At 41.5% G+C, this 18013-nt stretch overlaps 2 protein-coding genes across 51 annotated transcripts in view; one reads left to right on the top strand and one right to left on the bottom strand.

The window, feature by feature from the left end:
* Positions 1-8108, bottom strand: part of slo (calcium-activated potassium channel slo) — a 1069848-nt gene extending 1061740 nt beyond the window's left edge. For 21 of the 48 annotated variants that reach the window (XM_071687083.1, XM_071687076.1, XM_071687082.1 and 18 more), the window contains exon 1: positions 7612-8106. In XM_071687083.1, the coding sequence (XP_071543184.1) occupies positions 7612-7941 (330 nt within the window). In that variant the 5' untranslated portion in view covers positions 7942-8106. Of the gene's footprint in view, positions 1-7611 lie in introns of all 48 variants that reach the window. The other 27 variants (XM_071687050.1, XM_071687052.1, XM_071687045.1 and 24 more) reach the window with 3 other exon arrangements.
* A 132-nt stretch (positions 8109-8240) lies between these two features.
* Positions 8241-18013, top strand: part of ash2 (Set1/Ash2 histone methyltransferase complex subunit ash2) — a 55398-nt gene continuing 45625 nt past the window's right edge. For 2 of the 3 annotated variants that reach the window (XM_071687097.1, XM_071687096.1), the window contains exons 1-2: positions 8473-8603; positions 16751-16840. In XM_071687097.1, coding sequence (XP_071543198.1) covers positions 8488-8603; positions 16751-16840 — 206 coding nt within the window. In that variant the 5' untranslated portion in view covers positions 8473-8487. Of the gene's footprint in view, positions 8392-8472; positions 8604-16750; positions 16841-18013 lie in introns of those variants that run through there. The other variant, XM_071687098.1, reaches the window with a different exon arrangement.

The raw sequence follows: 18013 nt of genomic DNA, 5'->3' as shown, positions 1-18013 counted from the left end.
CGGGAAAGGCGAGTCCTGTTCATCAAGGACAGACTCCTCCTGTTCCTTCGGGAAAGGCAAGTCCTGTTCTTCCAGGACAGACTCCTCCTGTTCCTCCGGGAAAGGCGAGTCCTGTTCTTCAAGGACAGACTCCTCCTGTTCCTTCGGGAAAGGCGAGTCCTGTTCTTCAAGGACAGACTCCTCCTGTTCCTCCGGGAAAGGCGAGTCCTGTTCTTCAAGGACAGACTCCTCCTGTTTATCCGGGAAAGGCGAGTCCTGTTCTTCCAGGACAGACTCCTCCTGTTCCTCCGGGAAAGGCGAGTCCTGTTCTTCAAGGACAGACTCCTCCTGTTCCTCCGGGAAAGGCGCGTCCTGTTCTTCAAGGACAGACTCCTCCTGTTCCTTCGGGAAAGGCGGGTCTAGTTCTTCCAAGACAGGCCCGTCCTGTTCCTTCCGGGCAGACATGTTCCTCCAGGGTTGGCTCAACCCGTTCCTCTCAAGACAGGCTCATCCAGCTTTTCCTATCTCGGTCTCCTGGTTGTTTTCCTCGGGCGCCACTTGGTCGCACCACTCACCACGCTTCCACCAGATATAAAGTGCTGTGTTATGGCCCTCCCGCCTCAATAAGCAGGCCTGAAGCTGTCAGTTTTCATTGCTGCCTCGCGATATATTTCCACCACGGTCCAGTCGTAAAACTGGCCTTTAATTACGGAGAAGTCACATAAATTGGTACACCCTAATCTTATTTCCCCAAGCTCAGGAAGTTTTTAAAGTTGAGATAAATAAATGTAAAAGCCATGCTTATACTATGCTGGAAAAGAGATATCTTTTGATATTTTAGAATTACTAAAACAACAGAATGTCAAAAGAACTTTTTATTTGGCAAGATTCAAATACTAAACATCCAAATGGTGTAAACTTTATTTAAAAAAAAAAAATCACATCACAGTTTTTCCATTGGCAGAGCTGGATTACCACATCCTGACCACCACCAACACGCCAAAATTTTACCACAACCAGTACAACATCTGACCACGTCCTGATCACCACCAAGTCTATATTACAATCCCATCCCCACCGGGCCACCACGTCAGGCCATCATACAGTATACCCCAATGCCACATCCTTCCCGTCACAAGTATACCAACCAATTTGCCAACAACACCACAGACACCCCTGTTTCAGAGGCCCTTACGCCACAAGTACACCTGAGCCAGAGTATAACCTGTCAGTGACATGATATCTATGCCACTGTGAAGGACAGATATCAGAAAGGGCTGTAGTAAAGGCATGATAAGGAGGGGCTGTAATAAGCGACGGGGGGTGGGGAGGGGAGTAAATTTGGGGTGAGCATCAGACATTAGTCGTATGTGGCTACCGTCAGTGCACTACAAAGACATGGTGCACTAGAGAATTTATTCCGACATAGTGTTCGTTCTCAAGGCGCGCTGTGGGGTGGACAGGGCAAACATGGTAGTCCTGTCTGGTAAAATGAGAGAGATATTACAGTTTTGTCCTAAATATTCAAAACTTTCACGTAATCATATATGATAAATACAACAGAGGCTGCAGAAAAGAAAAATGTAATGCGGTTATGGACAGTTTTCTGAAATCAAAAAACCTCTGGCAAACTGACGTGGACCTTGCGGAGCTGAATTACCAAGACGAATGATCACATACGTTATAAGGTATATAGAAATGCGACAGGAAACACGCAGTAAATAACTACGACTACATGGAAGAAGCAATATAGGAATCAGGACCCTAGATCTGACGTCTGTGCTCTTGGATGTCGATCAAACCCACAACAATCGTCAGCGCTGTCACAGCTTTGGACAAAGGGGTCACAGAGAGGTCACACGGGAGGATGATTTACCAATTCAGGTAGTAAGGGAATAATATGCAAGTATAACAAGTTAAAAGATACACGAGACAATGGCTGCCCAAGTTAGGATGGCAGAACACGTAAGGACAGCAGAATGAGGCACGTCAGCATTTTGGATTGGACAAAGACCCTTTATCAGACCGCAGAGGCACTTGACAGATATAAAACATAGGAGACTTAAGGACAGGCCAGCCAGAGGACTGTCTGCATTTGGACGTCTGGCGCCGCCCAGGACCCGGGGCCAGACAACATGATAAAATATGTTGCCGTGCAGTCTAGACAGGGAAACTCATTATACAGGCAGAGCCAAACGCCATGATGACAATACACGTCGAGAGGAGAAAGGGAGTTCGGAGGACGCAGCAGTAGGCACTACAGAACGAGAGAGAGAGAGAGAGAGAGAGAGAGAGAGAGAGAGAGAGAGAGAGAGAGAGAGAGAGAGAGAGAGAGAGAGAGAGAGAGGAGAGGAGAGGAGAGGAGAGGAGAGGAGAGGAGAGGAGAGGAGAGGAGAGGAGAGAGAGAGAGAGGGGGGGAGAGGAGAGAGAGAGAGAGAGAGAGAGAGAGAGAGAGAGAGAGAGAGAGAGAGAGAGAGAGAGAGAGAGAGAGAGAGAGAGAGAGAGAGAGACTAAATTAACACCATACAGCATGACAGGAAAACCATTGAATACGATGGCCTGGGCTAGGCCAAAAGTCATGCCACCATACCAGATGGTCTTACCGTCGTGCTCAAGGTCTAAAAAGTGTGGTTGGCGTAACTAAAGTATACTTCCTAGTTAGAGACTGTAGGAACTTAAGACAGATAAGATGGAAGCGAGTTAGGTGGTAAGGGGATGACAAGGATCAGTTTGGCAGCCGCCCACGCTATGTATCATCGTATTTCACAATGACGCTATATATCATCCTCAGCCATCCAGTATCTTGTGCATCCACCCTCTTCCTCTCCCCTGCACTGATGGCTCAACTCACATCTGTTCGACACTGGTGGGACAACCATACCCATCACTACCCTTACAGGCACCAACATTTCCTTTCACGCGCCTCTTAAAGCTCTCCGCCTTCCACCTTATGACTCACTCCAGCCCCCATGGTTCCATCAGGTGCCAGAGTCACTCCATGGTATGCAAGCGCTCCACTTCCTCAAGAACCTCCCCATTCACACTCACACTCACCACCGTACATTTACTCACATATACTTTCAAGTTTCTCATACGTGCTCTTTAATTCCATCGCCAACTTCGATGTTCCTCTCTGGAGCTTGCCAACACAGCCGCCTCATATGATGTGATCACACGTCCTTGACACAGACTCATCCTCATCATGCGCAAGTAACCCTCCCTTGCTACTAGCACATATGCCTTACTCTTAATCACTGCATTCAGCAGCTTTCCATTTACCCCATACATCCATAACACCTTCCATAATGCGTCCACATTCAAATCCATCTGTATCTCTAAGTATTTCTCACAATCCAATCAGTTTTCAAAGCAAACACCTGATCCACACATCCTCTCCCACTTCTGAAACCACACTGCTACTCCCCAGTCTGATGCTCTGTACATGCCTTCACCTTCTCAATCAGTACCCTTCCATCCAATTTTCCAACTATACTCAACAAACTTATGCCTCTGTATTCTGAACACTCACCTTTATCCCCTTTGCCTTCACCATGATGCATACATACAATGAATATCCTTAACAGCTAATCAACAACATTCACTCCCTTTCTTAATAAATTCAACTTCACCACCATCCACTCCTGCCGCCTTGCCGGATTTCATTTTCCTGAAGGCTTTCACCACCTCTTCTCTCTTCACCAAACCTCTCTCCCTTCACACACTACCCTGACCAAAACATTCAATATTCCTTGAAAATACTCACTTCATCTCCTCCTCACTCCATCAAAAGCTGTTATCACTCCTTTGCCCCCTTCACCGAAGTTCACGTTTATTCTCTTGTTTTTCGAACATTATTTACCTACTTTTTAGAGATATTATTATTTTCCTTAAAGTTTAGTGATACTCTCTCCCCTCAAGTCTCGTTTGCCCTCTTTTTCAACTCTTGCACCTTCCACTTGACCTTCTGCCGTTTTCTCTTATACAGCTCCCAGTCATTTGCACTCCTTCCTTTTAAGCCTTGTCCAAACGCCCCTCTTTCCTCTTTCACTGACAACTTTACTTCTTCATCCCACCACTCACTACCCTCTCTAATCTGCTCACCTACCAGCGTTCTCATGCCACCTGCATCTCTTGCACATGCCATGACTGCTTCCCTAGACACATCCCACTTCTCACCTACTCCCCTCCATCATTTGCTCTCACCTTTTGCCATTCTGTACTCAGTCTTTTCTGGCAATTCTTCACACGTCTACTTTTCAAGCTCACTTACCAGCATCAGTCTCTTCTCTACATCCTCTCTTTTGAAAACCTCTACAAATCTTTACCTTCTCCACAAGATAGTGATCAGACATCCCACCAGCTGCCTTTCAGCACATTTAAATCCAAAAGTCTCTCTTTTACATGCCTATCAATTAATACGTAATCTAATAATGCCTTTTGACCATCTCTCCTATTTACATACTTGTGTATACCTCTCATTTTAGACCAGGTATTCCCAATCACCAGTCTTTTTTCCGCACACAAATCCACATGCCCTTCACCATCTCCATTCACAACACTGAACACCCCACTAAGTCTCCTTGAATATTCTCCTAATTCTGACGACATATAACCCCCAAGCCTTTGTTTTACATAGATATTCCTGCAGCGTATTTCCTATTAGATGATATTCATATCAAGGCCTCCTTTCACTGTCACACCTTCATTACTTTACATTTACTTTGGTTAAATTTTATCAATCGCCTATCAGCCCAACACTGGAATGTCTACGTCCCCTTGTAACGTGATGCAATCCTCCTCACTTTTCACTACCCTCGTGACCTCTACGTCATGTACAAACATATTCAGGTAGAAGTCCATACCCTCTGGAGTCATTCACTTAGATTAAGAGTACAGGCCCTAGAACTGCGCCCTGCAGCACTCCACTGGTGACCTCAACTCACATCAAGAAGGCTCCTCTGATATGCGTCCTTTGTTTCCATCAATATGAATTATCTTTTGGCCATCGAAAGAGTCCAGATGCAAACAATCCACCTAGCTTTCTCTTTCGTCAAGGACAGGGCTCACTCTCTCACAAAAATCGTTACACATAACCTCATGTCCGAAAAACCATATTTTCTCCCTCTTGGATAATCTATATGCAGAAAGTCAGCCATATGATTTTTGACTTTTTTCCTAGTACCTTAGATTATTATACTCATCTCGGAAACTGCTCTGCACTTCAGTGCCTCTTCCCGGTGCTAAGGAAGATGGCAGAAAGCTTTCGAAATCTGAGCCATCCCAAATGCGAAGAGCAAACAATGACTAATACCCCTGCAGATATGGAACAGCTGCTCAGAAAATAACTTCTGCACCTATAAAAGGGAAGCTGAGTTTGTTACGTTCAAATTATGTTGGGCTTCTAGGATAAAGTTGAAGATATGGTTATAACATATTTGTAACTAAATGGTTGAACTCGTTATAGATGAATGAGATTAAAAAGGTAGAAACTGCGTTTTGGTAGTCTTGAATTCCCTATTCCGAAATGCTGCACAGGTCTGAAAAGAAGAAATACATTGCACGTGAAAAGAATAAAAATTAGTAAGGAGGGAAGGGGGAATGAGCTGAATTACGTAGATGGAACTGTAGGCGTTACACTGTACAAGGTTTAGAGGCTAAAGAAAGAGGGTGGGCGATAGTACAGAACCCTGAGGAACACCACTGTCGACAGAGTGAGACATTAGCCGCTCCATGAACTATTACAGCAATGGAAAGCATGGAAAGGAAAATGTTGCATTATTTCCCAAGTACCCACAAAATGACCCCCAGAAGCCTACATCATAACTGCATTAGTGTACTCAACCTAAATAAATGTGTTGTTGCATGCATGTAAATATCGAAGGTCCGAAGCTATTCACATTACTTCCTCCATTCATGAGGAACATTCTTAGACCTCGAGAAAAGTTAAAAACTCGCTGAAAAAAATGGTAAGTGTACAAAATCAGAAAAGTTGTGGAAAGAACTTACTCCCGCTGGATGAGGCCTTAAACAGCCTGAATGATTGGTAAACAACACTTCACCTTGGGATACCAGTTGTGGGTAGCAATCGACCCTAAACCTGATAGCAATCGACCCTAATCTAACCTGGAAGCAATCTACCCTAACCAACTGAAACATCTCCTATAATGGAAAAAAACGAAGTCTTAAGGAATCACACCTTTAGCCATAATGCGGAGTTGGTAAATAAACTCACTAAAAACCTATGTAAAACAATTTCATCTGAGCTTTCGTTAACAAATGAATGCGCGTCTGTAAGCCATGAAGGGCTTAATGCATAATACAAAATAATTCCAAGAAGAGCGTACACTTATTAGCTTAGCATTTAAAAATGGGATTAAAAACCTCCGTGTAAAAGTATTCTATTAAGTGCAATAACTCAAGATATAAATCTTGTCTGCGAGTCAAGGAAGGCCACCATGGTCTAATTTCGTTGTTCTGCCCTAGCAAACTACTCCGGAGTATATGGTTGAACGAGGGGTTTTCATTAGCTATACCAAATACAGAAATTCCCACGACTCGCATCGACCGTACTACGCATGCTCTAATGAGAGTCACGGTGGGCAAACTTGGCACAGAGTTAGGTTCGTTTATTTTGTCATGACTGTCTCCTCAGCGACTATAATCAAAACATTAGTTGAAACGAATGCTTATAGCGTGAATATCCCAAAAGTATTATCTTTTTTTTTTTTTTGATAATATCCTCTCCCTCAAATATGACTCCATCATATACTATTGCAGTTTATAACGAGTAAAACCGAAGCTACGTCGAGGAACCCAGAAGGGAAAATATAAACAGCGATAACGTTCTGTAAAACACAACTGGATTTTTTTTTCCATAAAAATTAAAGTGTAGGTTTCGTTACGTTTTCAGGAAGAATATCCCGAGCGAGGTATTTTTACCTTCTAAAGGTTGGTGCTGGTGTGAAACGCTTAAAACAATATCCATTGCCTTGCCATACACACTCGTAGTACACTTCTGCCGATAAGATTCGTAGGAAAATCTTGGAGAAAACTGGAGCGCCCAGACGAGTTAACCGAGCCTAGCTTGGTACCAGACCCAGCTACTGAAGACGACGAAGGGAACGTTAGGGTATGTAGGGGCACCAACAGGAATTTCCCCAAACCGTCAAGACTGACGTTTCACAGGTTCACATACATAACTAGAAGTTATAATAATTCACACAAAAATCACTACTACACAGGGGTCAGATAACTGATGTGTGCGAATGAGGCTTTATCTTCGTCTGTTCCTAGCGCTGCCTCGCTTTAACGCGGGAAAGCGACAAACGCGCGTAAAAATATGAAAGATGAAAATAATGGCAAGGTAGCTGAGGAACCCTGGTGGACTTACCTTGCTGAAAATATCCTTGTCACTCTTCAGTTGATATCTGTTTCTTAGGTTAACAAAGCCTCACTTCTACCGTGGTGATGTAGTAATTTGTCCCCTCTGCATGGTGATCTCAACTTGATGGTATATACAGGAATATTGTCAGACAAGAAATTGAACCAAGCTGTGTGGCCGCTGATCATGGACGACGTCCCACTTACCTCTGTGTACTCCGGGCATACTTTAAAGAAAAAAAAAAAACTTACCAGGATTCTGCCTGTTGTGGTCTGGCCGGAGATAAGCTCCCCCGCCCAGTCCTTGGCTTCTGTGACGAAGTTGCCCTCCATGAGGTTCTTGGGCTTGGGCTGGCCGGGGGGCTGCCCCTGCTGAGCGAGAAGCTTCTCCTTTTCCTGCTGTTTTTGATACTCGCTGGGATCCTTGTTTCGGCAGCAGAGGAAAGAGAAGGCCCGCCATATCAAAACTATGAAGATCCCTGCTAGAAACGTGAAGATACTTGACAGCAAGAAGCACCACCATTTTCGAACTTTTAGACACTCGTCATCCGAGAGTTGGGTTGGACCCGGATCGTCTGACATCGTTAACACTTCATGTCACTCTGTCTAGCAGTCAGATAATGCAAAAGTTGCATTAAAGTAGAAAGTGTATGGTGTCTATCACATCGTCAGGTTTATGAAAGGGTAAGTTCCTCTCGGGACATCCAACGTAACTGCCGGGGTCGGAGCACGTCGTCCTCGTCGTTGAGGTTGCTTTGAGGCGCCAATCAATATCACCTACTGGCCAATAGGGAGACAGCAAATCGATGACGCACTGCAGACTTCTCCATGACGTCATTGTGTTTTGGCCAATGAAAACTCCGTATATATTCTCTCGCTCTCCCATTACCAACCAATGAATACTGTTGCTCCTATGATGACGTGCAATTATATCCACCAATCACAAGAACGTATTTTGTAAATATAAGTGGCAGACCTTAGCTTCGAAACTTAAGTTAATTCGCCAAATATCCAATAAAACAAACTTCGAAGGTATGTGATATTTTATTAATGTATTTAACTAGTTGTACTGTATAAGTTATTGCTAAGCAGTCATTGAAGGGAGAGACTAAAGCTGTTACTTTGCGTATGTCTGAACTGAGAAAGACCGAAGTGATACTTCTGTTTCAACCTCTTAGGCAAATCTGTTACTTCAGACACTTACCAAATTCAACTTTTATATTAAAGAGCATCCTTATTCATTGGTTTGTCAATTAGTTACTTTCATTACAAATTGTATTCCTTTCATATTTTATCTATTGATCTTGTAAAGCTCATTTGAAGCAATCTGCATACCTTCAGAACCACTTGCAATATATATTATTGTTATGCAGGCACCTTACCTAATTAGGGAAGGGTTGCCTTTAATCTTGTGAATAAACATGTGAACTTTGAAAATATCAGTACATTTATTATGATAGGTGGGAGAAAATGGGGCCGAAGTGCTACTATTACCCCAGAGCACAGTCGCCCCTCGAATCACAAAAGAAGAGCAATCTTGGCAAATGTTCATCTTACCTGAGGTTGTGGGTGAGTTTGAAGGTTACATTGGGGCGAACATTGGATTAGATTGCTATTTATGGAATTACTTGTTTGTGTTGCATTGGAGGGAGATTTGCATTCATGGGGTGACTGTATCCAGGGGTGCCAGTAACACTTCAGCCACTGGTTTAGGTTATAGCTATTCTTATTAGATTGATAACGATTAGGCTCAGTGAAACTTGCAGTTTTGATTAGGAAGTGGTTATTTTTGAGACTGTCGCATTGACGGGACAGGTGGGTTAAACGGTCTCATGGTTACTTGTTTTAGTTTGGAACAGGTCCTTCAAGGTTGCTTTTCATTGGACTCACAGCTATCAAAATATACTTTATGTCACATCAAATTCTCATGATTTTGGGTATGAAATTATCATGAAGAAATGCTTGGGTAGGCCAGGGTAAATTTTCAGTTGTATGATGCTGTAGAAAGATGAATTTTGTTTAACGAACTAGGAAGCAAATTTTGGGAGAATTGCACACTAGAAGTGATTTAATTTTGGGGAACTTTGTTTTTAGCGTTATCACTTTTAAAGAATACATATCATCATTATTTCTTATCAAGCAGTGCATGTGATAGTAGGGAGGGCTGTGATATTAAGTGAAGTGTGCAGTTGCTCTTAGTTTTGAATATTCACTGTGTTCCATACTGCTGTCGTAGTGTTACGAAAATATGATTACATTCATCAAGCATAATTTAAAGCAATATTTTTTGTTATACTTTGTCGCCATCTCCTGCATCAGCGAGGTAGCACTAGGAAACAGACAAAAGAATGGCCCAGTCCACCCACATACACACGTACGTACATACATGCCCACACATGTACATATACATACCTATACATATCAACGTATACGTACATATACATATGCAGACATATATATACATGTTTACATATTCATACTTGCTACCTTCATCCATTCCCGTCGCCACCCCGCCACACATGAAATGGCACCCCCCCCCCCCCCCACGCATGTGTGAGGTAGCTCTTGGAAAAGACAACAAAGGCCACATTTGTTCACTTTCAGTCTCTACCTGTGATGTATAATACACTGAAACCACAGTTCCCTTTCCACATCCAGGCCCCACAAAACTTTTCATGGTTTACCCCAGATGGTTCACATGCCCTGGTTCAATCCAAGGACAGCACGTCGACCCTGGTATACCACATCTTTCCAATTCGCTCTATTCCTTGCATGCCTTTCACTTTCCTGTATGTTCAGGCCCCGATCACTCACAATCTTTTTCACTCCATCCTTCAACCTCCAATTTGATCTCCCACTTCTCGTTCCCTCCACCTCTGACACATGTATCCTCTTTGTCAATCTTTCCTCTCTCATTCTCTCTATGTGACCAAACCATTTCAATACACCCTCTTCTGCTCTCTCAGCCACACTCTTTTTATTACCACACATCTCTCTTACCCTTTCCCTACTTAATCAAACCACTTCTCACCTCATATTATCCTCAAACATTTCATTTCCAACATATCCACCCTCCTCCGCACAACCCTATCTATAGCCCACTGTTAGAACCACTATTTCTTCAAACATACCCATTTTTGCACTCTGAGATAACATTCCCACCTTCCACACATTCTTCAATGCTCCCAGAACCTTCGCCCCCTTCCCACCCTGTGACTCACTCCTGCTTCCATGGTTCCATCTGAAGCTAAATCCACTCCCAGATATCTAAAACACTTTGCTTCCTCCAGTTTTCCTCCATTCAAACTTGCCTCCCAATTGACTTGTCCCTCAACCCTTCTGAACCTAATAACCTTGCTCTTATTCACATTTGCTCTCAGCTTTCTTCTTTCACACACTTTACCAAACTCAGTCACCAACTTCTGCAGTTTCTCACCCGATTCAGTCACCAGCGCTGTATCATCAGCGAACAACAACTGACTCACTTCCCAAGCCCTCTCATCCACAACAGACTACATACTTGCCCCTGTATCCAAAACTCGTGCATTCACCTTCCTAACAACCCCATCCATAAACAAATTAAATAACCATGGAGACATCACACACCCCTGCCGCAGACCGACATTCATTAGGAACCAATCACTCCCATCTCTTCCTAGTCATACACATGCCTTACATCCTCGATAAAAACTTTTCACTGCTTCCAGCAACTTGCCTCCCATGCCATATACTCTTAATACCTTCCACAGAGCATCTCTATCAACTCTGTCATATGCCTTCTCCAGATCCATAAATGCTACATACAAATCCATTTGTTTTTCTAAGTATTTCTCACCTACATTCTTCAAAGCAAACACCTGATTCACACATCCTCTCCCACTTCTGAAACCACACTGCTCTTCCCCAGTCTGATGCTCTGTACATGCCTTGACCCTCTCAATCAATACCCTCCCATATAATTTCCCAGGAATACTCAACAAACTTATACCTCTGTAATTTGAACACTCACCTTTATCCCTTTTGCCTTTGTACAATGGCACTATGCATGCATTCTGCTAATATGTTGTATTTGATATTTAGGCAAGAAGTGATTTCTGTGTTAGGGAAGATATGTGTTTACTTTAGTTACTGTAAAAGTAGGTAATACACTTATAAAATATGAGAACATATGAAAACCTCAACTGATAACCACAATGAACCAAAATGTTGGTAGAAATGTAACATTATACTTGTATCTTGCTGGGAATTGGTATGGTAGCTTACTGTCTCATCTATTAGTTGACATCTTATGTCATGCTGATGTATTTTCATGAGTTGCATGTTAAAGATCAACTAGAATATTAAACATTGATATGAAATTAAAGTTCTCAAAACAAAAAAAACTGTGAAAATCACTAAGATCCAAGAGATCTGTTGTAAAGTGTGTCAAATGTACCTGTAGTACTGTAGGAGGACCAGTTGATTAATGAAATTGTTTTCAGTCTGTTGTTCTTGTATGTTTTTATACATTCTTTCTTTTCTTTTAAACTATTCGCCATTTCCCGCGTTAGCGAGGTAGCGCTAAGAACAGAGGACTGGGCCTTTTTTGGAATATCCTCAACTGGCCCCCTCTGTTCCTTCTTTTGGAAAAAAAAAAAAAAAAAAATATGTGGTTATACATATTCACCATTTTTGTCATCAGCGAGGTAGCATGAAGAACAGATGACTGACCCAAAGAGGGAAAAATCCTCCTTAACCCCCCTCTCTGTTCCTTCTTTTGGAAAGTAAAACAGGAGAGGATTTCCAGCCCCCCGATTCCCACCCCTTGTAGTCGCTATGACACTCAGGGAATATGGAGGTTATGTTACTCCATACTTCTTGTTTTTGATTTTTTTCAAGTAAAGTGAAAAAGAAAATTGTTCTATGAAATGAAAGATGATATAAGAAAAATAAGACAACATTGAATCAATTGATATATACGTCAGCTCACCCAGGGAGAAATAACAAATGTCTGGTAGGATGAAGGCACTTAGGGATAGTGAAACAAATTTGTAAAGGTGCATACAGGGCAGATGATTAAAAAAAACTTGGTGTAAGCATAAATTTCATTAGTCAAGTGGCTCTTTTACAGTATTACAAGTGTATTTTGCCGACCACAGCAATTTTATTAGATTTTGGTGATACATTTCTAGATTTATTTTCAGATGTATTTACATTTATTTACATTAATCAACCCATCAATTTCTTTTATATACTGTCATCATCTATTTCATTCATTTTATGAACGATAAGAGAGATTGGTCCTATGCAAGTATTTCTATTATTACAACAAACTATATAAAGTATCTGATAAAGGAACGGGATTTTCCAAACCTACTTTCAATGCAGAACTTACTTAACACTTCTATAAATCAACAGAAACAATTGAAAATTTCACCTGACCTCCCCAAGCAACCAAAGTTTATCTTTATTTTTGACATTTGAAAAATTTGGATGCTTCTGAGTGCTTTGTTTACTGACTGTGATTGTTGTGATTACATTCTACCATTGTATGCAACTAGGAGAGAGTAAGGATGATGACAAATTTGTTTTTAGCATGTTTCTACTTGATAATGAATTCAGCCCCTTTAATGAAGCTAGGTGAGGTTTTCATGCATTCTTTTGATTACTGGCAGTGTTTTGCATACTTTTGCCGAACATTTTCCTTGGTCATCATAACTATCACCAGTCAGTTATTTGTTATTCGTAAGCTAAAGATACTGCTGCAAATCATGCTCTCCTGAGTAAATAACTTTTACAAAATATATGATCAGTTAAGTTAATTTGCATTTCTTTCAAATCCTTAAGTTATTTTTTTTTTTTTTTTTTTTTTTTTTATACTTTGTCGCTGTCTCCCGCGTTTGCGAGGTAGCGCAAGGAAACAGACAAAAGAAATGGCCCAACCCCCCCCCCCATACACATGTATATACATACGTCCACACACGCAAATATACATACCTATACAGCTTTCCATGGTTTACCCCAGACGCTTCACACGCCTTGATTCAATCCACTGACAGCACGTCAACCCCGGTATACCACATCGCTCCAATTCACTCTATTCCTTGCCCTCCTTTCACCCTCCTGCATGTTCAGGCCCCGATCACACAAAATCTTTTTCACTCCATCTTTCCACCTCCAATTTGGTCTCCCTCTTCTCCTCGTTCCCTCCACCTCCGACACATATATCCTCTTGGTCAATCTTTCCTCACTCATTCTCTCCATGTGCCCAAACCACTTCAAAACACCCTCTTCTGCTCTCTCAACCACGCTCTTTTTCATTTCCACACATCTCTCTTACCCTTACGTTACTCACTCGATCAAACCACCTCACACCACACATTGTCCTCAAACATCTCATTTCCAGCACATCCATCCTCCTGCGCACAACTCTATCCATAGCCCACGCCTCGCAACCATACAACATTGTTGGAACCACTATTCCTTCAAACATACCCATTTTTGCTTTCCGAGATAATGTTCTTGACTTCCACACATTCTTCAAGGCCCCCAGAATTTTCGCCCCCTCCCCCACCCTATGATCCATCCGCTGCCAGATCCACTCCCAGATATCTAAAACACTTCACTTCCTCCAGTTTTTCTCCATTCAAACTCACCTCCCAATTGACTTGACCCTCAACCCTACTGTACCTAATAACCTTGCTCTTATTCACATTTACTCTTAAATTTCTTCTTCCACACACTTTACCAAACTCAGTCACCAGCTTCTGCAGTTTCTCACATGAATCAGCCACCAGCGCTGTATCATCAGCGAACAACAACTGACTCACTTCCCAAGCTCTCTCATCCCCAACAGACTTCATACTTGCCCCTCTTTCCAAAACTCTTGCATTTACCTCCCTAACAACCCCATCCATAAACAAATTAAACAACCATGGAGACATCACACACCCCTGCCGCAAACCTACATTCACTGAGAACCAATCACTTTCCTCTCTTCCTACACGTACACATGCCTTACATCCTCGATAAAAACTTTTCACTGCTTCTAACAACTTTCCTCCCACACCATATATTCTTAATACCTTCCACAGAGCATCTCTATCAACTCTTATCATATGCCTTCTCCAGATCCATAAATGCTACATACAAATCCATTTGCTTTTCTAAGTATTTCTCACATACATTCTTCAAAGCAAACACCTGATCCACACATCCTCTACCACTTCTGAAACCACACTGCTCTTCCCCAATCTGATGCTCTGTACATGCCTTTACCCTCTCAATCAATACCCTCCCATATCAAGTTATTTTTATATTGCCTCTAAACTGGAATATTACATAGATTGGTATTTAAGTCTGTTTTGAATTTGAAACTAAGAATTTATTGCCACTCCATGAATTGAGAGTATGTTAGTTCATTACAACCTGTATTGCAAATGAGTTCCTACACAGCAAGGTCTTGGTTTATTGAGGATATGACTTTAGAGGATGGCTTTTTCTGGTCTTTGGGGTCATGTCCCTCCACAGTTTTAGAAGCTGGCATACATCCCTGACATAGCTTAGTATTACAATCTTTTGTATTCATATCCCTCCACAGTTTCAGAATCTGGCATGCATCCCTGACGTATTTTTGTTTTGCAATATCTTATATTTCTACCATATTTCCTCATATTTATCTGTAGCTAAGGGACTGTAACTGGCTTTTTAACACAGCTACATGTATCTAATGTTTCACAGTTCATTGTTATACATATATGGTGTCCACTAATATATTGACCCGGGAAAAAATTTTGAAGAGTGCAGCATCCAGCAAGACAACAGTCTGATGCTTATGACTTTTAGTGCTCATATAATTGGCATTCTTACATAAAATATTGCATATAACCTCTTCAGACACTATGAACAGAATGTGGCCAAATTAGCCTTGTGCTTGTGGGAAGAAGAACAGGAAGAGCATATGTTTAGAAATAGACATTTTTAGGCATTGTGATGCTGGGCAAGATGGTGTTGATATCACCAGAGCTCTTAGCTTTTTTTTAGGAATATCAGTAAGGCCAATTCACCAGCATGCAGAATAAGTGAGGTGGTGTGCCATAAACATGACAGCTCTAGGTCAGTGTAGATCACTCCAACTAGAGATTAAGTTATGGAGAACATGGACTGAACATTGAGTGTCTTGATCAAATACCAGGATCAGCATAACATGCAATCCCATCCACTCCAGCTGCTGTCACATAAAATCTTACCAAAGGCTTTCACCACCTTTTCTCTTTTCTCCAAATTAGCCATTATTCGTACTTTGCATACCTTTACATCCAAAACATGTCCTATATACCACCCTCTTATGGAACAAATTTAGTATTCCATCAAGGTACTCACTTCATCTCTGCTTGTTGCTACTTCCCCATTTACCCCTTTTGCCAGTTTCCCCATTTTTCCTCTTGTTTTTTAACTTTCATTTTGCTTTTTTGTATGCCTTCAGCCTTTCAACCCTCCTCTTGATCAGTTGCTTTCTCATTTACATCTTCCAATCACTTACATTACTTCTTGGCATATATTTTTGTCATTCATTAAGGCCTCTACAGATGTTCACCCTTGCCTCCAATAAGTTATGATCATTTATCCTTTGCCTTCCTATCATTTAGTACATAATCCAATAATGCCTGCTTTTCACATGCCGTACTCTATCTTTTTAAATCCTTGTAATCCTAATTACTAATCCTTTTCCAGCATACAACTCCATACACTCTTCATCTCATTCATTCACAACAGTGGATACCCCATACCCCCAGTTATGTCTTCGACAGGTACATTACATACTTGCATTTATTGCTAATACTCATTCTCTTGCATCAAAACTGCCAATACACTCACCTAGCTTCTCCCAAAACACTTGTGCTTCTCTTCGTTAGTTCTCGTTTCCAGGTGCAGAAGCACTGATGATCACCGACTTTCATAATCCACTTTCAGTTTTGCCCACATCCTTCAGGGACTCACTCTCTTACTCTCTATGACATATTCCCACAACTCCCAGAATTTCCTTAGCTCTCACCCACATTCTGACTTCTGATTTAACTTGGAAGACATTCCCAAACCATTCTTCCCTTTTCCCTTCTATCTTTTCTTCACTCACAGCTAGGACATCCAGGTTTCTTCCCTCCAACATATTATCAGTCTCTTTTTTGTAAAGTTTGTTTGGTCATTCACTCATTATCTTTGCAAAGGGGCACATCACGATAAGAAATATTTGGGCGATTAGATGTGTATTTGGATATATAGAAAAGGTGTAATGTAGAAATATCTGGATATTTATCTCATTAACCGTGGCTCTGAAAAAAATATTTCTGAAGGAGAAAGCTGCTTGTTAGCAGCCTGCTTTTATTTCCTAATGTGTATTTTGTTTTGACAGGATGGAGTACGACTCTGATGATAATGAAATTCTTGACTCAGGAGTGGGGGACATTGGAGAAAAGGGAGGTCTTTCTTCGTGTGGATACTGGTAAGCACTATTTGTGATTGTCATGGGAAAGAAGTTGATTCAGAGAGTTGGGTGTTCTTGTCCCTTTATATTAATGTGTGGGGATGGGTTTATGGGCCAAAGCCCATGAATGCTATCCATGAAAGATGCATGTGGCCTTATGTGTGTACCCACTTTGGACAAGATGCAGGTCCAAATGGGTGGGAGAAAAATGAGAATACATGATTAATTGTAGAGGGATGGAAATGGAAGATTCTATTGGAAAAAGAAAATTTGACATTTTGATATTGTGAGACACGGCTGAGAGGTAGTGGGACCTTTGAGTGGAATTAGGCGAAGTTTGAGTGATTTGACTTGCAAGATGAAATAAATGGTTATGGGGAAGATGTGGCATCGTTAATGAAGGATGGGTGGTTTGAAAAGATGTTTGAGTGCAAGTTTGTCGCTACAGCATTACTTGTGGTAATAATGATTCTTTGGGTATCAGTAATCCATTGATAGTGACAGAGAATAGATGAAGATGAGTCATCAAAAGTCACCAAATGTGATTTAATAAGCTGATCTTGCATGGTGTGTCAAATTTGAATGTCTTTACAGTAACAGATATGAATGATGTACCAGATTTTGCCTTTTTTATGATTTTTTAGATATATTGTTTTTGTCAATCTTTCCTCATTCATTCTTTCCATATGACCAAACCATTTCAACACTCCCTCTTCTGCTTTCTCAACCACACTTTTTATTACCACATCTCTCTCCCTTTCATTACTTAATCAAACCACCTCACACCACATATTGTTCTCAAACATTTCATTTCCAACACATCCACCCTCCTCCGTATAACCCTATGTATAGCCCATGCCTTGCAACCATATAGAATCGGAACTACTATTCCTTCAAACATACCCATTCTTGCTTTCCAAGATAACATTCTCTCCTTCCACACATTCTTCATTGCTCCCAGAGCCTTCGCCCTCTCCCCCACCCTGTGACTCACTCCCGCTTCCATGGTTCCATTCGCTGCTAAGTCCACTCCTAGATGTCTAAAACACTTCATTTCCCTCAGTTTTTCTCCATTCAAACTTGCATCCCAATTAACTTGTTCCTCAATCCTACTGAACCTGATAACCTTGCTCTTATTCACATTTACTCTTAACTTTCTCCTTTTACACACTTTTCCAAATTCAGTCGCCA

The sequence above is a fragment of the Panulirus ornatus genome, chromosome 43, assembly GCF_036320965.1.
Source record: "Panulirus ornatus isolate Po-2019 chromosome 43, ASM3632096v1, whole genome shotgun sequence".
Lineage (NCBI taxonomy): Eukaryota > Metazoa > Arthropoda > Malacostraca > Decapoda > Palinuridae > Panulirus > Panulirus ornatus.
Note: the sequence above shows the minus strand (reverse complement) of the source record. Positions and strands in the feature narration are given on the sequence as shown.